This window comes from Notolabrus celidotus, chromosome 15, assembly GCF_009762535.1.
Source record: "Notolabrus celidotus isolate fNotCel1 chromosome 15, fNotCel1.pri, whole genome shotgun sequence".
Classification (NCBI taxonomy): Eukaryota; Metazoa; Chordata; class Actinopteri; order Labriformes; family Labridae; genus Notolabrus; species Notolabrus celidotus.
This window is the reverse complement of record NC_048286.1, coordinates 31711792-31731969: the sequence shown is the minus strand read 5'-3', so window position 1 is coordinate 31731969 and position 20178 is coordinate 31711792. Positions and strand designations below refer to the sequence as shown.

At 43.1% G+C, this 20178-nt stretch overlaps 1 protein-coding gene across 1 annotated transcript; it reads left to right on the top strand.

Moving 5' to 3' along the window:
• The first annotated feature begins 1285 nt into the window (after positions 1 to 1285).
• On the top strand, positions 1286 to 20175 carry LOC117827312 (myosin-7). Its single transcript, XM_034703856.1, has 39 exons — positions 1286 to 1369; positions 1533 to 1593; positions 1827 to 2029; positions 2597 to 2740; positions 3069 to 3225; positions 3662 to 3689; positions 3788 to 3893; positions 4897 to 4989; positions 5069 to 5132; positions 5231 to 5329; positions 5449 to 5552; positions 7234 to 7372; positions 7466 to 7584; positions 7673 to 7822; positions 7906 to 8076; positions 8159 to 8468; positions 8546 to 8625; positions 8727 to 8932; positions 9484 to 9607; positions 9698 to 9834; positions 9926 to 10181; positions 10261 to 10503; positions 11432 to 11608; positions 11696 to 11841; positions 11930 to 12020; positions 12090 to 12479; positions 14141 to 14267; positions 14347 to 14465; positions 14552 to 14748; positions 17393 to 17576; positions 17705 to 17870; positions 17967 to 18091; positions 18205 to 18513; positions 18601 to 18804; positions 18888 to 19184; positions 19289 to 19393; positions 19483 to 19578; positions 19669 to 19803; positions 20043 to 20175. The coding sequence occupies exons 3-39, from the start codon at positions 1829 to 1831 to the stop codon at positions 20061 to 20063; spliced, it is 5820 nt and encodes a 1939-aa protein (XP_034559747.1). The 5' UTR covers positions 1286 to 1369; positions 1533 to 1593; positions 1827 to 1828; the 3' UTR covers positions 20064 to 20175.
• Positions 20176 to 20178: the final 3 nt, after the last annotated feature.

Here is a 20178-nt window from a genome sequence, read left to right as displayed (position 1 = left end):
AGCAAATCTGATAAATAAGAAGGAGCAAGACCATTAAGAGATTTAAAAACCAATAAAATAATCACTGTACAAGCAAACATTAAAGGTACTGGACAAGAAGCCAAAAAGTTATCACTACTGCAATATCATACAGAAGTACAACCTCTTAACTTTTGAACATGTTGTGGGTTTTGCTGATGCTTGTTTAGTGTTTAAAGTGATAAATGCTCTGGCTGCTCCCCCATTAAAAGAGTTTATATCACTGCGTAAAGATAATGGAAGAACAGCTAGGACAGCAAATAGAGGTGACTGTGTCATATAACACAGAACATAGAACTCACTACTGAGTAAAATCAGAGAGTGCTGCTGCTTTGCTGAATTTAAGTCCAGGATGAAATCATGGCTAAAATCAACCCAATCATGTCCTCATCACACTTAAATATAAGGACCTTCATAGTGTAGTGCTTTGAGCTATTTATATTTTATTATTGTGTTGGTAGTTTTGATGTAAATGTATCCCTGTTGTTTTATAGTAGTTATGTATTATTGTGTAGCTGTTTAAATTATGTATCATTTGTTTTTAACAGTCATCACCTCTGTCTCCTGCCCAGGGACTACAGATGTAAATTAGCTGCTAGCTAACTCTGGTACAACTAAATGGCTGTACACTGTCCCTGCTGAAATAAACAAATAAATAAATCAAATAAATAAATCTTAAAATCTATTCTAAAAGATACTGGTGTGATGTGGGCTTTGAGACGGGCTCTTTAGATAGTGAAGATGTGTTTGTGTGAAGGACCATCCAGGCACAGATAACCCAAGGAGTCATAAATTATAAATATCAAAGGTTTCATCAAAATGGACATGTGAACTGTATTTACACATCATTTTATTTCTGCCTTTGGAAACTATTCATACCTTTCATGATCCACTCGGCCGCTTTTTGCCTCTCCTCACGGGGCAATAAATAGCACCTGGTTTCTGTCCACATCCAGCCCTCGCTTGGAAAAGGAATTAAGTACCAGAGAGATGACGGGCAAAAGTGTGGAATAATTCAAGATAGAGAGTGCTGTGCTTTGGTGAGTCACAGGCGAGCTATGCTGGCACTGCTCCCGAAAAATCGCATTATTTGGTTGGGAGCGGAGAGGGCAGCCAAACATCTTGGGAGCCATAGAGAGCCCTGCCACAAGTGATGGAAGTGATGGTGATTACCACATATGTTTGTGTGTGTGGGTGTTAGTGTGTGTGTGTGTGTGTGTGTGTGTGTGTGTGTGTGTCAGCAGGTCAGGGTGGTGCCCTTGGCCTTGTAAGGCAGGGTTATCAGGGGTTATATATTTGATCCCTGCCCTCCCTGCAGGTTTAGCAGCAGCCTCCTCTTCACCTGGCCTCTGTAAGTCTGCACTGCTCCTATGATGCTGTTTCTCCTGCTGTTTTAACTTTGCTGTTACTCATTTGAACAAAAGGGACTGATGTGAAGCTACATTTTTTAAAGTTTCTAAATGAGAGTGAAAAACTGTAACCTTAAATATCCTGCTTATCTCTTCCCTCTCCAGGTACGTCACTGACTGATACTCTGAGGTCTGAGCTCACCTGGAGTCTGACTTGATCCCACAGGTAAATACTTCCTTCATGCTTTCACAGGCGTATATATCATTGAGCTAAATATTCTAATACATGACATTTAAAGATGTTTTTTTATTAAAAGATAGAATCTGAAAGTGACAAAAATGAGTTTTAAAACAAACTAAAAGTGTCAAACTATTTAAAACATATCCTGTTTTAAGTTGAAGTGAAGCGTGGGAGTCATTTGTAGTTCAATCTAAATACATGTTTGTAAATGAATGCAGCCATGGGGGACGCAGAGATGTCTGTGTTCGGGCCGGCTGCCTCGTACCTCCGGAAGTCGGACAAAGAGCGCATGGAGGCGTCCACGCGTTCCTTCGACATAAAGAAGGAATGCTTTGTCCCGGATCCAGTGGAAGAGTTTGTGAAGGCAACCGTCACCAGCAGAGATGGAGATAAGGTCACTGTGGACACCAAGAATGGGAAGGTCAGTGTTCACACGTCATACATTTAAGACTGAATGTGTGGAGAAGTATAAACAGATGTTACACTGTGAGGATGAACAGAGCGAGGCAGGCTGTGGTTGGATTTTGTAGATTGTAGATATAACATTCATTCTTGAGGCCAAAAAGCCAGCATGAATAATTGAGTCACAGTTGAAAGTTATCAGAACAAATTCTGTCTCAGATTTTGTGCATCAGATAAATGTCCGTCTGAGTGCAGCCTGAGTCTGGAGTCCTGTCAGAGTGTTTATCTGACTGTTAATCTGTGGGAAATGTAAAGCACCTACCCTCGAGGGAGTGTGAATACATGTTCTAATAGGAGTTAAAATCTCTCTCCCCTCAATACTCTGAGCAGCAGCTGAGTGATGAAACAAGGCACTGCTGTCATTTGGCATCAATAACACGATGGTTCACAAGCAATACTTCAGTAACATGGTGTCACAGGCACAGGATAGAAACTAGAGTAGGTGTCTGAATGTTTTAGTCTCTCATAACTAAGAGAATTAATGTGATGACGATAAAACCTTAAAACCTGCCTTCATTTCCTCCAGACTGTGACGGTGAAGGACGAGCAGCTCCTGCAGCAGAATCCGCCAAAGTTTGACAAGATTGAGGACATGGCCATGTTGACCTTCCTCCACGAGCCTGCCGTGCTGTTTAACCTCAAAGAGCGTTATGCAGCGTGGATGATCTATGTGAGTAACCTGTCAATCAATCAATCAATCAATCAATCTGTATATAGCGCCAAATCACAACAAATGTTCCAAACAGAGCCGGTCTAGACCGTACTCTATGTTCTATTATTAACAAAGACCCAACATCAAGACAGGATCAGATCCAGTCCCTTCTTACAGACAGGACTTAGTCTGATCTCATCTTAATCCACCATGAGCAGAGCACTTTGTAGCATTAAGCTAGTATCATAGGTAAATGAAACTCCCTTGAACAGGCAGAAACCTTGAGCAGAACCAGACTCACACAGATATCAACAGCTCACCACAGTCTGCTTTCTCTTTCTCATAGACCTACTCCGGGCTCTTCTGTGTGACTGTCAACCCCTACAAGTGGCTGCCGGTCTACAACCAAGAAGTGGTCATTGCCTACAGAGGAAAGAAGAGGAGTGAAGCTCCTCCTCACATCTTCTCCATCTCTGACAATGCCTACCAGTACATGCTGTCAGGTAAAACAAAGTAGGAGGAAAAGCTCATGTGAGGAGCTTTGGTTTGTGTTGGTTAACCCCCCCTTGTGGACGAAGCAGTACGTCCTGTCTCTCTGCTGAACTTCTACATGTGAAGTTGTGTTTTCTGACCCAAAAATCTCCTCCCTCTTTATTTGAAAGTCTAACATCCAACAAAAAAGTCTACTTCAGCTGTTTATCACGTTATCTGATGAACAGTCTTATGCAGAGGTGACAAAGAATAACAACCTATAAATAATCCCTCCATCCCTGATGATCACCGCTTCTGTGTATCAAACAGTTGCATCAGTAATCACGATGTCAATCTATTTAATCACAAGCTCAAAACTCCTCACAGGACCTTTGAGACGACTGTTTCTAAATCTTCGAATTAACAAACTTCTCAAACTTCTCTTTTTTCTTGTCTTTTGTGTTTCAGACCGTGAAAACCAGTCGATTCTGATCACGTACGTAAAATCTACCGCTCAATAAGCATTCAAGAGCCTGTGTGCTCTGACCAACTTGTTCTTCAAGATGTTGAAGTATTGATCGTTTGTCATTTCAGCGGAGAATCCGGTGCTGGAAAGACTGTCAACACAAAGAGAGTCATCCAGTATTTTGCAAGTATTGCAGCTGGAGGAGCAAAGAAAGACGTCATGGTCAAAGACAAGGTGAGCCTTTTCACCCGTTTGAGAAGCTGAAGGTGTTTTTAGGACTAACATAAAAACAAGAATGAGTCTTATTGCCATCAACAGAAACAGATTTACTCACTTAAAGCTTAAAGCTTAGTCTGCATTTAAGAATGGTCATTTTACCTTCAGCGAGACTTTGCCCCAAGTCGGGGAGTTTAAGTATCTTGGGGTCTTGTTAGCAAGTGGGGGTAAAATGGAGAGTGAGATCGACAGGCGGTTTGGTGCAGCGTCAGCAGTTATGGGGGCGTTGTACCGGACCGTTGTGGTGAAGAGGGAGCTGAGCCGGAAGGCAAAGCTTTCCAATTACCAGTTGGTCTACATTCAGACCCTCACCTATGGTCATGAGCTGAGGGTCATGACCAACAGGATAAGATCTCGGATGCAAGCGACTGAAATGAGTTTCCTCCAAAGGGTGTCTGGGCTCAGCCTTAGAGAGAGGGTCAGGAGCTCAGACATCCGGAGGGAGCTCGGAGTAGAGCTGCTGGTCCTTCGTGTAGAAAGGAGTCAGCTGAAGTGGTTCGGGGATCTGATAAGGATGCCTCCCGGACGCCTCCCTTTAGAGGTGTTCCGGGCATGTCCAACTGGGAGAAGGCCCTGGGTAGACCCAGAACTCGTTGGAGGGATTATATATCCTGCCTGGTTTTGGATCTCCTCAGGATTCCCCAGGAGGAGCTGGAAGAGGTTGCTGGAGAGAGAGACCCCGAATAAGCAGAAGGAAATGGATGGATAGATGGATGGATGGATGGATGGATGGATGGATGGATGGGTGGGTGGATGGATGGATGGATGGATGGATGGATGGATGGATGGATGGATGGATGGATGGATGGATGGATGGATGGATGGATGGATGGATGGATGGATGGATGGATGGATGGATGGATGGATACCCAAAACATTATCACTTAATTCCATCAGGGTAGCAAAAGTCGATTTGTCAAACCGCAACATTAACTGAACATTCGTCACGTTTCTTTGTCAGGGTACCCTGGAGGATCAAATCATCCAGGCTAACCCGGCTCTGGAGGCCTTTGGCAACGCCAAGACCATCAGGAATGACAACTCCTCCAGATTCGTGAGTGTCTGATGTTGAGTGACTCAGCTGTTCTTCATATTTTATAACTATTTATATAACTATGAACATTATCTTACAGGGTAAATTTATCCGGATCCACTTTGATGCCAGAGGAAAACTCGCCTCGGCTGATATTGAAACATGTAAGACAAACATTCCTTTGATTGTTTAACTTGATAAATCTAATGTATGTTGTCAAACAGAGTCAGAAAGTGATGTATCTGTATTCATGACTTGTCAGACCTTCTGGAGAAGTCTCGTGTGGTCTTCCAGCTTAAGGCTGAGAGGGATTACCACATTTTCTACCAGATTCTGTCCAACAAGAAGCCTGAACTCCTGGGTTAGTCTTTGTCTGTTGTTTTGTGTATTGTTAAAAGTCTATCCAAACCATAAAGATGAAACATGTTCATCACTGGCTTTTTATTGGTCCGATTCTCACCCAGTCTCTGTTTCTTCCAGAGATGCTGTTGATCACAAACAATCCCTACGACTACGCCTTCATCTCTCAGGGGGAAACCCAAGTGGCCTCCATTAATGATTCAGAGGAGCTCATGGCAACAGACGTCAGGCTCTCATTCATTCTGCTTTTGTACAATATTGTATCAGACTGTATCAAACAATGCAGGTTGATGTGTTGGTACGGACATGTTGTTAGAGTATAGTGAGGAAGAACAAAGATGAGATGCTGAAAAGTGCAACAAGATGCTGTTCTCCCAGCAAAGAGCAGTTTAACAGACAAGAACACAAATATATGTATGAACAACTTTCGGTAAAAACAAACAGTGGTGTATAAAGTACTTGAAAGCCATACTTGAGTAAAAGTAAAGGTATCTTACTTGAAATCTACTCAGGTAAAAGTGATATTCACCCATTAAAAAAACACTTGAGTAAAAGTCTTAAAGTAGCTCAAATTAAATGAACTTAAGTATCAAAAGTAAAAGTACAAAGAAACAAAACAGCAAGAAATAGTTGTTTCTCTGACAAGCTTTATTAAGTTCAATTCTCCCTCCCTCAACTCCCTTCTCCTCTTGCTCCCTCCCTCCCTTGCTCTCTCTCTCCTTCACCTCTTTCTCCCTCTTCCCCCCTCCCTCCTTTCCTTAATTAGAGTCCACAAATCTGCAGTTCCTCTTCAGCAGAAGTTGGTTTCCCAAATTGCAAGAGTTCAGTCGTTTTCTTTTTAATGTAGCGAAGTAAAAGTGAAAGTTGCAAAAAATATAGAAACTCAAGTAAAGTATAGATACTCCCAAAACCTACTTAAGTACTGTAACAAAGTGCTTTTACTTCATTCCTTTACACTACTGAAAACAAATCTTCTAAAAATAGATCTCAACAAATTCTATAAAGACTGCCACAAAGTATAAGATTAAGAATTAAAGACATGACCTTCTGACCTCCAATCTTCCATTTGAGCCCATGCAGATACATTCCTCCACACAGTCCAGTTCCTCCAGAGTGTCTCAAATAGGGACGTTACCTTAATGCGATAATTGCAACGTGATCCAAACATAACACATTGATTTTTAAAATTCATACAAATTTTTTAAATGTATATACGACTGAGATATCAAAGTTATTTATACTGAAATACACTACTTTTGTCCCTTTCTATTTACTCCAGTCCTCACTTCAGTAAAGTAGGAGTGAAAAATGCTCAGAGTCTTGAAGTAACACCAGAAACTTGGTGTTTTGGTTATGAAGTGATGTATCAGATATGTGTGTTTGCATGTATCTTATTGGCTGATGAAGCTGATGAAAAGCATGCAAAGTGGAAACCGGTTCAGCTTTGCAGGACAACCATAAATTGTTTCGCCTGTGCCTTTAGCAGGCCCAACGTTGGTCTGAGCGTTGCCTCAACCCAAGTCACATGAGCATGCCATCTTCATACTCTGTGATATATTTGTGTTGCTTTTAAAGTTAGCAAGGAAGTGATTTCAGATGAGACTGCTTGGGATTAAGATCCTGAATCAGAATTGACTGATCTCTTCAAAACCAACACATCTGGCACATGCCTTGTTTCTTACGTAGCATCAGAGGACATTTGTAGACCGTGTGGTGATTTAAGCTATTAGACTAAATGGAGGCTCAGAATATAATTAACATCACATAGAATAGCAAATCTATGAAAAGTAGCCTCTAAAGTTGAAGTTTTATAACTCTTTGGTGAGCAATGATTACCTAATGCTCTCCCAGCTTTTGAATTTGTTAGTATAAATGGCTGTGAAGTAATACATGTCTTCTCCACAGAGTGCCTTCGATGTGTTGGGCTTCACCCAAGAGGAGAAGAACTCTGTGTACAAGCTGACCGGTGCCATCATGCATCACGGCAACATGAAGTTCAAGCAGAAGCAGCGAGAGGAGCAGGCAGAGGCTGACGGCACTGAAGGTTAGAGACGTTCTGTTTGTGAGGTTGGACCAACAAAGAGGGACAATGGCACAAGTTTGAAATACCACAGCAACCATTTTCCTTTTTTTCTAGATGCTGACAAAGTTGCATATCTGATGGGCCTGAACTCTGCTGACCTCATCAAAGGTCTCTGTCACCCAAGAGTCAAAGTAGGAAATGAGTGGGTCACCAAGGGACAGAATGTTGCTCAGGTAAGACACACGAAAAGTCAACTTGTATACTCTTAGATTCTGAACCTGATGAACCAGAAACTGTTTTTAATCACCAACTGTTCAACAGGTGACCTACGCCGTCGGTGCTCTGTCCAAGGCTGTTTATGAGAAGATGTTTTTCTGGATGGTGGTGAGAATCAACCAATCACTGGAAACCAAGCAGCCTCGCCAGTACTTCATTGGTGTGCTGGACATCGCTGGATTTGAGATCTTTGATGTAAGTGGCCTGATTCACAACAAACCAACCTTTTCTGAAACTTAACACTGATTAAAAAAATCTCACAATTTTCCATTCTTCAGTTCAACACCTTCGAGCAGCTGTGCATCAACTTCACCAACGAAAAACTGCAACAGTTCTTCAACCACCACATGTTTGTGCTGGAGCAGGAAGAGTACAAGAAAGAGGGCATTGAATGGACCTTCATTGACTTTGGGATGGACTTACAGGCCTGTATTGACCTGATTGAAAAGGTGAGATTTGACACCATTTGCATGTTCAGCCATGTATAAGGACTGTTAGAACAGGCTGTAATTTCCTATTTCATCACTTCAGCCCATGGGTATCATGTCCATCCTTGAAGAGGAGTGCATGTTTCCAAAAGCCTCTGACACCACCTTTAAAGCCAAGCTCTACGACAACCATCTGGGGAAGTCTGCAAACTTCCAGAAGCCCAGAGTTGTGAAGGGGAAACCAGAGGCCCATTTTGCCCTGATGCACTACGCTGGAACTGTAGATTATAATATCAACAACTGGCTGGTGAAGAACAAAGATCCTCTGAATGAGACCGTCGTTGGACTCTACCAGAAGTCTAATCTCAAGCTGCTTTCTATACTCTTTGTAAACTACTCTGGAGCTGACTCAGGTACTCTTGTGTTGATAGTTTTCAGGAGTTGAAAAGTGATTTCAGGATAGCTCTAATGTTATATTTATTTTGAACAGCTATGACCGACCATGTTGAGGGCAAAAAGGAGAAGAAGAAAAAGGGATCTTCATTTCAGACTGTGTCAGCTCTTCATAGGGTACGGTTCATGATAGTTTATTGTTTTAATCGTAGAAAATCAAATTTCAAATTGAACCATAAACGCAAATATTCATATCTGTATGCTTTCCCATATTAAAGGAGAACTTGAACAAGCTGATGACCAACTTGAGGTCTACTCACCCTCACTTTGTGCGCTGCATCATCCCCAATGAGACCAAGACTCCCGGGGTCATGGAGAACCCTCTGGTGATGCACCAGCTGCGCTGTAACGGTGTGCTGGAAGGCATCAGGATCTGCAGGAAGGGATTCCCAAACAGGATCCTCTATGGAGATTTCAAACAGAGGTACAATTAAATTTAAGGTGGATTGATTGATTGATTGATTGATTGATTGATTGATTGATTGATTGATTGATTGATTGATTGATTGATTGATTGATTGATTGATTGATTGATTGATTGATTGATTTATGAAGTATAGCATATTATTTTCTTTTAATGGTTGAAATGTATTTTATTTTGATGAGTTTAATTTCTTGTGTTGAGTTTTATCATCTTATGGTTCCTCCAGTGTTTCCTCGTTAAGATATCATGAGAGCGTTTCCTCTGGGTTTGAAGTCGGGGCTGGGGTTGGGATTAGGATGGTGGGGTCTTTTTATTTTTATTTTTGATATATATATATACATCATTCTCTTTTAAAAGTTATATTTTAAGTTGTTTTTATGTACAGCACTTTGTGTTACAATGTCATTGTATGAAAAGCGCTTTATAAATAAAGTCTGATTGATTGATTGATTGATTGATTGATTGACTGATTGATTGATTGATTGATTGATTGATCGATACTTTAAAATTCCAAGCACAGATAAATATAACATTCTGATTTTGTTTTTCAGATATCGCATTCTGAACCCTGCTGCCATCCCTGAGGGACAGTTCATCGACAGCAGGAAGGGAGCCGAAAAGCTTCTTGGGTCTCTGGATATTGATCATAATCAATACAAGTTTGGACATACCAAGGTAACATCTAAAACTTGTCAGATTCTTGAAAACATGATTAGACATGGTGACGAAAAAGATGGCTCAAAGATGGAATGACCATCTTGATAGGTGTTCTTCAAAGCTGGACTTCTGGGTCTGCTTGAAGAGATGAGAGACGAGCGTCTCTCCAAAATCATCACTGCGATCCAAGCCAGAGCCCGAGGTCTTCTGTCTCGTCTTGAGTATCAGAAAAGATTTGAACGCAGGTATGTTTGTTGTCAGGCTGATAAAGCTGACTAATGGTGAGTCATTTTTATATTTCACTAAGCCCTTTTATTTTGTTTGAAACCGTCACAGAGACGCATTGCTCGTGATCCAGTGGAACATCCGTTCATTCATGGGGGTCAAGAATTGGCCCTGGATGAAGCTGTACTTCAAGATCAAACCTCTGCTGAGATCTGCTGAGGCAGAGAAAGAGATGGCCACTATGAAGGAAGAATTCCTGAAGCTGAAAGAGGCTTACGCAAAATCTGAGACCCGCAGAAAAGAACTAGAGGAGAAAATGGTCACACTTCTCCAAGAGAAGAACGACCTGCAGCTCCAAGTTCAAGCGGTGAGCTTGGGACTCCGATGACATTTTCCTTACACTTTGTTGTACACTGTATGTGCTAATGTGATTACATGTTTGGCAGGAGCAAGATAACCTCTGTGATGCAGAGGAGAGGTGTGAGGGGCTGATAAAAAATAAGATTCAGCTTGAGTCAAAATCCAAAGAGCTGGCGGAAAGACTGGAGGATGAAGAGGAGATGAACGCTGAACTGACGGCGAAGAAGAGGAAACTGGAGGATGAGTGTTCAGAGTTGAAGAAGGACATCGACGACTTAGAGCTAACTCTGGCTAAAGTGGAGAAAGAGAAGCATGCCACTGAGAACAAGGTACGACTCTCCTGTTTCTGTTTCAAAGAAAAGCTATCAGCAAGTAGCATGTGGTTGATACTCAATCAATTAATCAGACTTTATTTATAAAGCTCTTTTCATACAATGACATTGTAACACAAAGTGCTGTACATAAAAACAACTTAACATAGAATAAATTAAGAAAAAGATCCCATCCCAAGCCCCAACCCAAAACCCACCCCACAATCCTAAGGTTAGGAACACAATATATGCAACAATAGTAATAAAAACAATAAAATAAAAGAAATAAAGTAAAAAAGAAGTTGCTGGACGAACTGAGGAAACGCTCTCATGATATCTTGAGTTTCCTACACTATCCACTGTCCTCTCCCTCTATCAATAAAAGTGTAAAAGCCCCAAAAATATAATTAAATAAATAAATAAATAAAATAAAGGCAAAAATGCCCAAAAATATAACTTAAAAAAACATATTAAAAAATATCACCAAAATAAAATTAATTTCTAAGATAATAAAACACTAAAATATTAACCCATTAAAATAACATAAGTGCTATACTTAAAAAAATAAATAAAAACATAAATAAATAAAGTAGAATAAAAGTGACTAAAATTTGAAATAGATAATAAATAAATAAATAAATAAATAAATAAAACTATTAAGAATAGGTTTGCTTTTAAAAATGTTGATGCTCTGTGCAGCCCTCAGATCTTCAGGTAGGGTGTTCCACATGTGTGGGCCTTGATAATAAAAAGCTGCCTCACCGTGAGTCTTAGTTCTTACTTTTGGTACCATTAATAGTCCACTACCTGAAGACCTGAGGGCTCTTACCGGCTCATATGATAAAAGCAAATCTGATAAATAAGAAGGAGCAAGACCATTAAGAGATTTAAAAACCAATAAAAGAATCTTAAAATCTTTTCTAAAAGATACTGACTCATTCCACAGGTTAAAAACCTTGTGGAGGAGATGGCTGCTCTGGATGAAATCATAGCTAAGCTGACCAAGGAGAAGAAAGCCTTACAGGAAGCTCATCAGCAAACACTGGATGACCTGCAGAGTGAAGAAGACAAAGTCAACTCTCTGACCAAGGCCAAGGCAAAGCTGGAGCAGCAAGTGGATGATGTAAGAGTTTATATCAAGATTGTACAGCTTTTATATCTAAGAACCAAGAACTGAACCATTTAACTTTTCAACTTTGATTGGTAAAAGCTTGAAGGGTCCCTTGAGCAAGAGAAGAAAGTTCGAATGGACCTTGAGAGAGCCAAGAGAAAGCTGGAGGGAGACTTGAAGTTGAGCCTGGAGACAGTCATGGATTTAGAGAATGACAAGCAACAGCTGGAGGAGCGCCTGAAGAAGTACGTAAACATTGTGTATCCATTGCAGTATGTTAATGTGGTTTTGACACCTCAATAAGCTAACACGACTTTAAACAACTCACTTCAGGAAAGACTTTGAGATCAGCCAGCTGAACGGGAGAATCGAAGATGAACAATCCATAATCATTCAACTTCAAAAGAAGCTGAAAGAGCTGCAGGTAAAGACGTGCATTAATAAAAATACAGTAGTAGTGTTGCTGCATTTTAACATGTTGTTCTGACACCAGGCTCGTGTAGAGGAGCTGGAGGAAGAGCTCGAGGCAGAGCGAGCTGCCCGAGCTAAGGTGGAGAAGCAGAGAGCGGACCTGGCCAGAGAGCTGGAGGAGATCAGTGAGAGACTGGAGGAGGCTGGAGGAGCAACGACTGCTCAGATTGAGATGAACAAGAAGAGGGAGGCAGAGTTCCTGAAGCTCCGCAGAGACCTCGAAGAGGCCACTCTGCAGCACGAAGCCACCACTGCCACGCTCAGGAAGAAACAGGCTGACAGTGTTGCTGACCTGGGAGAGCAGATTGACAACCTGCAGAGAGTCAAGCAGAAACTGGAGAAGGAGAAGAGTGAGCTCAGACTGGAGCTGGATGATGTGGTGTCCAGTATGGAACATGTTGTTAAGTTCAAGGTATGTGGACAGAAACATGAACATACTTATGATTTTACAACCAGTTATGACAACCAATCACTAGAAGCTTAGTCCAGTACTAAAGCTGCTGATGTGTTTTTTACTCCCAGGAGTGACTTGGCTGACGCGCTGTACTGTCATATGTAGGTCAATACGATACTCTGCTGTATGTTTCAATATCATTTCTGCAGGTGTTTTTAGTTTGCAGCACAATACAGGCAGTTTATTGCAGCATCATGCAAAGTGAATACAGCGTCCATCAGTTCATTCATTTAACAAAGAAACAAACAAAGAAAAATGATACAGCCGCGGTTTCTGCATACCACCTGTCGCCACAGCGGTCAAAAACCACATACCCTTCCGGGGTCAAAACACATATGATGGCTGTTTCTGAAACCGCCTACTATACTAGCAGTACGTACTGATTTGGCCAGAATTCAGTATGTAGTAAGTAGTATGTGAACAAGAGCAAAATCTGCAGTTTGCCAAAACTCCCTGGATGTCTACTGATTCGGGAAAATTTCACAGCATGCATCGGACCAGTCTGCCTCACGTACTGTTTCCCACAATGCACAGCGCTCGTTCTGCTTTTTCTTTTTCCTTCTTTTTTGACGGGGGGGAAATCCGTTTCTAGGTGCTGTGAAGGTTATTAAATTCCATATAAACCACTTCTTAACTATTTGAATCATAAGTGATGCTAAAGAAGCAGTTTCTCTATCGGTGTGGATGTTGTTTACTTCTGCTTTCCGAAACCGGAAATCCAGTGGCGTCTGGCTCAGCATCCTGCAACACAGATCCAACAGAACAGTCATACTACATACTGAATTCAAACGCAGTATGCAGTAGGCAATACCTACTGCCTACTACATTAATAAGTAGTATGTAGCAGGCCGTCTCGACAAGTGACGTACCTGTATACCTCAGGGGTGCATCTCGCTCGGCTGGAAGTGAAGCTTCCAGTAAAGTGTCTGCCCCCTGGTGGCTGGCTGCAGTATAGGTCAAAAACTCTGTCTCCCCCATTCATTTGAATGGGGCTGCGGTCAAAGTTTAAAAAATAAATACACGTGGTACGAATGTTTCTCCCATCCGTATGCTGTGGTGATATGTAGTTATTATTTGACTGTTTTGTGTCCAAGGCCTCTTTTTTTCTGAAAAGTTTATTTTTGGTTAGTTATTAGAGGTTAAAAAACAGGGCATTACACAGAAACCACAGAAGAACACAGAGGCAACCACAGAAATTCTCTACTACGCAGACTCTGGCTGCACAATGGCTGCGCATTGGAATTTCATTTTTTGATTTCAAAACCGTTCAATGGGAAAAGGCGGAGCAACGCCGTCCATTTCATATACAGTCTATGATGTACCTGTGCCCTAAGCAATAGGACAGCGACACCCAGTGGCACAGTAATAAAAAGGGTTTACAGCTTGACCCAAAAACATGAATATGGCTCTTACACAATCATTCGTCTGATGAGTTAAATATCTATCTTATTAACACGAATACCTGCAACTCCACATTTTTCTGTGGCTGGTCAAGCCGATCTGTCCATCCAAGCTGAAAGAAAAAAATAACTGTACATGACGTAGAACAACCGTGGCTTTGCATACTCCCCCATACTGTTAGGACAGTGGTTAATAACTATGATTCATTACCTTTGAAGACTAACTTGGAGAAGACCTGCAGGACCTTGGAGGATCAAATGAACGACTACAGGGGCAAGTGTGATGAGTATCAAAGATCCCTCAATGACTTCACCACCCAAAAAGCCAAGCTGCAGGCTGAGAATGGTAAGTGATGTACACATTTACTTATTCAAATACACATGTTAAGTACAGGACGGATCAACTGCATCATTTGCATCACTAGATGAGTACTCGAGACAGCTGGAGGAGAAAGGCTCACTGATTTCTCAGCTGACTAGAGCAAAGAACTCCTACACCCAACAACTTGAAGATCTCAAGAGACAACTGGAGGAGGAAGTGAAGGTATGAAATAGCAAAAAGCAAAGTTGTCTCTGTGTCCTAAAAGTAGTTATAAATCCTTGAGAAACATATTCTTCATTTGAATCCAGGCCAAGAATGCTCTGGCTCATGCAGTGCAGTCCGCTCGTCACGACTGCGACATGCTCAGGGAGCAGTACGAGGAGGAGCAGGAGGCCAAGGCTGAACTCCAGCGCAGCATGTCCAAGGCCAACTCTGAGGTGGCTCAGTGGAGAACCAAGTACGAAACTGACGCCATCCAGAGGACTGAGGAACTAGAGGAAGCCAAGTAAGTCCAGGACATAGAAGAACATCAACCTGAAACATAATGTAGGATATAGACTTCAAACTTACAGGGGAGTGTGTTCCCATAAAGCATACTTGTCTCTCTTTTACCCCTTTCAACTGAGGTAGTTTCAGGGCCGGTTTGGAGCCGGCGCTCAATTGAGAACTGGTTTTTCGTGTTTTGACTGTGAGTGAACCGGCTCTGGGCTGGGAAAACCAGTTCCAGAACGGCTCCAACTCTTTGCTGGTCTAGAACAGCGAACCGCTTACGTCAGGGGCGAGGGGTCGGGTTGCCGTGATCAAAAATGCAAACCAAACGTGTTTCCACCACTGTCCTGCAGCGAAAAGATAAAAGAGACTAATGGATTCCAAGGCTAAGCAGTGGTCGGCCGAGGAGACATGCTGCTGTTGTCCGCCATTGTTGTTGTTGTGAGGGAAAGTTCAAGCTAGCGCTGCTGGGAAAAGCTCTGGCTCTGAACCAGTGCGAGCACCAGCTGAGAAATACAACCCGGTTCGCGTTGGTCAAAAAGAGGAATATGGGTCATGATGACTTTGCAGTTTTTAACTCCTTGTGTTAAATATGAAGTTGTGTGCAAAGCATCATATATCAAAACAAAGTGTTTGGGTCCCCTCTAGCTTCTTGAATACCTGAACCATTTAAAACTCAGCTTGGAGGTTTTTAACACTCGTCTTCAAGTAAGGAAGTAGACGAAAGAAGTACCTTAGAGCGGCAGTTTGAGCAGACTGTATATCACTCAGCTGACCTCTGACCTTTTCTCTAAGCTACAGAAGAAACAACACACCATGACGAGTCAAGTAAAATGTGCTGCCAATGAAAGTCTGGCATTAGCAGGTCAAAAGCTTTTAGGTTTTGCTTCTCAGTATCCAGTGTTATTATTTTCAATAAGAGGCATTATCTTATTCAGTCTCTGTATTGTCTGAGCCAGAGTTTGGTAAGTCGAATTCGTTCCCAGTTGGGGTTGGACTCCACCAGGGCTGCCCTTTGTCACCGGTTCTGTTCATAACTTTTATGGACAGAATTTCTAGGCGCAGCCAAGTGGCGGAGGGTGTCTGGTTCGGTGGCCTTGGGATTCCATCTCTGCTCTTTGCAGATGATGTGGTCCTATTGGCTTCATCGAACGGTGACCTCCAGCTCGCACTGGGACGGTTTGCAGCTGAGTGTGAAGCGGTTTGGGATGGGGATCAGCACCTCCAAGTCTGAGGCCATGGTGCTCAGTTGGAAAAGGGTGGCTTGCCCTCTCCGGGTCGGGAGGGAGTCTTTGCCCCAGGCGGAGGAGTTTAAGTATCTCGGGGTCTTGTTCACGGTGCGGCGTCTGCAGTGATGCGGGCGCTGTACCAGTCTGTCGTGGTGAAGAGAGAGCTGAGCCAGAACGAGATAGTGAATACAAGCGGCCGAAATGAGCTTTCTCCACAGGGTGTCAGGGCTCGGCCTTAGAGAGAGGGTCAGGAGCTCAGACATCTGGGAGAGGCTCAAAGTAGAGCCGCTGCTCCTCCGGATCGAGAGGAGCCAGATGAGGTGGTTCGGGCATCTGGTCAGGATGCCTCCCGGACGTCTTCCTGGGGAAGGTGTTTCGGGCATGTCCGTCTGGGAGGAGGCCACAAGGAAGGCCCAGGACACGCTGGCGAGACTATATCTCTTAGCTGGCCTGGGAACGCCTTCTCCCATAAGAGCTGGTGGAAGTGGCCGGGGAGAGGAGTGTCTGGGCTTCCCTGCTGAGGCTGCTGCCCCCGCAACCCGGACCTGGATAAATGGAAGAAGATGGATGGATGGATGGATGGATGGATGGATGGATGGATGGATGGATGGATGGATGGATGGTATTATGTTGTAAGATTATCAGGATTCAGACATGAGAATAAGTAGAAGGAAAACAGGCAGGAAGTGCAAAATGCAGGAAGCAGATATAAGGCAGGAAATCAAGTTAAGGACAATGACAGAAAGTACAGAAGACTGGGATTTAAGCACACATCCCACTGGCAAGATGACAAACTGGCCAGGGCATGAAGATGCTGAGCTGGTTAGAATAATGAGGGGAAGGTGTGAAATAAGGAGATGATTTGGAAATGTGAACACGTGATGAAAAGGTATCAGGAAAACTTGGGTGCACAGGTCGAAAATGGAGAGGCTGAAAATTTAACTGAAACAAAATATAACATCACTCTTTCTCTACGCCACATAAAGTTAGAAAATAATCAACATGTGATCCGTCTTTGTCAGGTGAGCCTTTCCATTTTCAGTGAGGCTGTCTCTTTAATCACCTTTCACCCACATGATGTGGCCTGCGGTGCAAGGAAATAGTTTGCAATAGGTGAAAGACAGACAAACACTATGAATTAATAACATAATGTGCATTAACTGTAGGAGCGCCACTAGTTTCCTGTATTTCAGGATGGCCCTACAATAATAATGATCCATGGTGCTCAGCTTTTTGCATGTAATGGATGACAGTATCCCAGCAGCCTCATTATTTTGGCAGCTGCCTTCTTGACATGGAGGTGGATCCCTCTGCAGGTATACTCATAAAGAGCATTCCAGGAAACCAAGTGTCCTGTGCAAGAAGAAAAGCATGCTCCCAAATAAAGACATACTTTAGCACCAGGGGGTGATACTTGTTTTTCACTTTCAGGAAGAAGCTGGCTCAGCGTCTGCAGGACGCAGAGGAGGCTGTAGAAGCAGTGAATGCTAAATGTTCCTCTCTGGAGAAGACCAAACACAGATTGCAGAATGAGATTGAAGATCTCATGGTGGATGTGGAGAGGTCGAATGCTGCTGCTGCTGCCCTGGATAAGAAGCAAAGAAACTTTGATAAGGTATATCAGTGTTTTCTACAAATCTAAATCTTATCAGAGTTAACCAAATCAAGATCAATCATTCCCTTTGAGCAGGAAAGAAGAATATAGTGGCTGCAGCAAGCTTATTGTTCTGATTTGATGTTTAGGTCCTGTCCGAGTGGAAGCAGAAGTATGAGGAGTGTCAGTGTGAGCTGGAGAGCTCCCAGAAGGAGGCCAGAGCTCTCAGCACTGAGCTCTTCAAACTGAAGAACTCCTATGAGGAGTCTCTGGATCATCTGGAGACCATGAAGAGAGAGAATAAGAATCTTCAAGGTAGTCTATCCTTGAATGTGTCTTATCGTTACATAATATCATACATGTGCCAGAGCAACCAATCCAACCAATCAGTCCAACTACTTTCATAAACAGAGGAGATTTCTGATCTCACTGAGCAACTCGGTGAGGGAGGAAAAACCATCCATGAGTTGGAGAAGGTCCGGAAGCAGCTGGAGCAGGAAAAAACTGACATCCAGTCTGCTCTGGAAGAAGCCGAGGTAAACTGAGAACTCACGTTCTGCAGTTTACCAAATGTTTCCATTATATTTTCAGTTTCATTACACTGACAATGAAAATATAAGGAGTTTGACACTTGTTTATGTTTGATAAGGCCTCCCTGGAGCATGAAGAGGGAAAGATTCTGAGAGCCCAGCTGGAGTTCGCCCAGATAAAGGCAGAAATGGAGCGTAAAATAGCTGAGAAAGACGAGGAGATGGAGCAGTGCAAGAGGAACTCCCAGAGGACCATTGACACCCTGCAGAGCTCTCTTGAGGCTGAGACCCGCAGCAGGAATGAGGCGCTCCGTTTGAAGAAGAAGATGGAGGGAGACCTCAACGAGATGGAGATCCAGCTCAGCCAGGCTAACAGACAAGCTGCTGAGGCTCAGAAACAACTGAAATCTGTTCATGCACATCTCAAGGTAAGGAAGACTCATCTTTTCTTTGTGTCATTGTTCTAATCGTTACCTGGTATCTTGTAACTTGATGCATTGAAATGTGTTGTCCAGGATGCTCAACTGCAGCTCGATGAGTCTCTGCGAACCAATGAAGATCTTAAAGAGAACATTGCGATCGTTGAGAGACGCAACAACCTGCTTCAAGCTGAAGTGGAGGAGCTCAGGTCTGCTCTGGAGCAAAGTGAGAGAGGCCGCAAACTTGCCGAGCAAGAGCTGCTGGATGTCAGCGAGAGGGTGCAGCTCCTGCACTCTCAGGTATGGAAGATTGGTAGAACTGAATTTCTTAAACAATGCTGGTATGCACCTTTCATAACAATCGCTTTAATTGTATGTCAAAGAACACCAGCCTGATAAATCACAAGAAGAAGCTGGAGGCAGACACAGCCCAGCTTCAAACCGAAGTGGAAGACGCGGTGCAGGAGTGCAGGAACGCTGAGGAGAAGGCCAAGAAGGCCATCACTGATGCCGCCATGATGGCAGAGGAGCTGAAGAAGGAACAGGACACCAGTGCTCACCTGGAGCGCATGAAGAAGAACATGGAGCAGACCATCAAAGACCTGCAGCACCGTCTGGATGAAGCTGAGCAGATCGCTCTGAAGGGAGGGAAGAAGCAGGTGCAGAAGCTGGAGGCCAGGGTGAGTATGACATAAGTGTAGTATGTGTTATTGTTGGCCAGTAGTGCTGTTACTTTTGTTTTACATATATATGAAAAGAAAACTGAAAACATGTCCCTGACCAGGTGAGGGAGCTGGAAAACGAGGTTGAAATGGAGCAGAAGAAAAACGCTGAAGCTGTGAAGGGCGTCCGCAAATACGAGCGCCGCATCAAGGAGCTCACCTATCAGGTTTGTTAAATGTGGCCAGAATCTGCATGTGTGTGCTCATTGTTCTTCTTAGAAATCTAACTTTGCAACCTTTGGTCTCATCAACACAGACTGAGGAGGATCGCAAGAACATCGCCAGGCTTCAAGATCTGGTAGATAAGCTGCAGCTCAAAGTGAAATCTTACAAGAGATCTACTGAGGAAGCTGTAAGTGAGAAAAAGTGTGACATGAGGTCAACTCATGCTCTTCCTTCCCCTAAATCTATGTAACTGGTCTTGTTTTATGAACCTGAACAGGAGGAACAAGCCAACGTTCATCTCGGCAAGTTCCGCAAGCTGCAGCACGAGCTGGATGAAGCTGAGGAGAGAGCTGACATCGCTGAGACTCAAGTCAACAAGCTGCGTGCCAAGAGCCGGGATGCTGGCCCCAAGGTTTGAAGCATGCAGGCAGCATTTTGACCCTGACACATGCTGCCCTCTGTTGGCTGCATTTAACTTGTACACTGCTCTGCTTTTCAAGTGTTAGCACAGATTTTTGTATAGTCAATAGCAGTGATTTTGTTTGCATTGCTGGGTAGAGAGATGACATGCTATGTGGTACTAAAGCAATACTAATCTGAGGACCTAACAGCTGTTTCTCTTTCTCTTTCCTTCCAACTTTCCTGCAACAGAAAGGGTTTGAGGAGGAGTGAGCCTGTGGATCCTTTGGAGGAACCCTTTTTGCGTGCTGTGTACAGTAGATCCCCTAAACTATCCCTATTCACATCCTGTAGTCCTTAATAAACCTCATTGAGCTGCTCATCACCG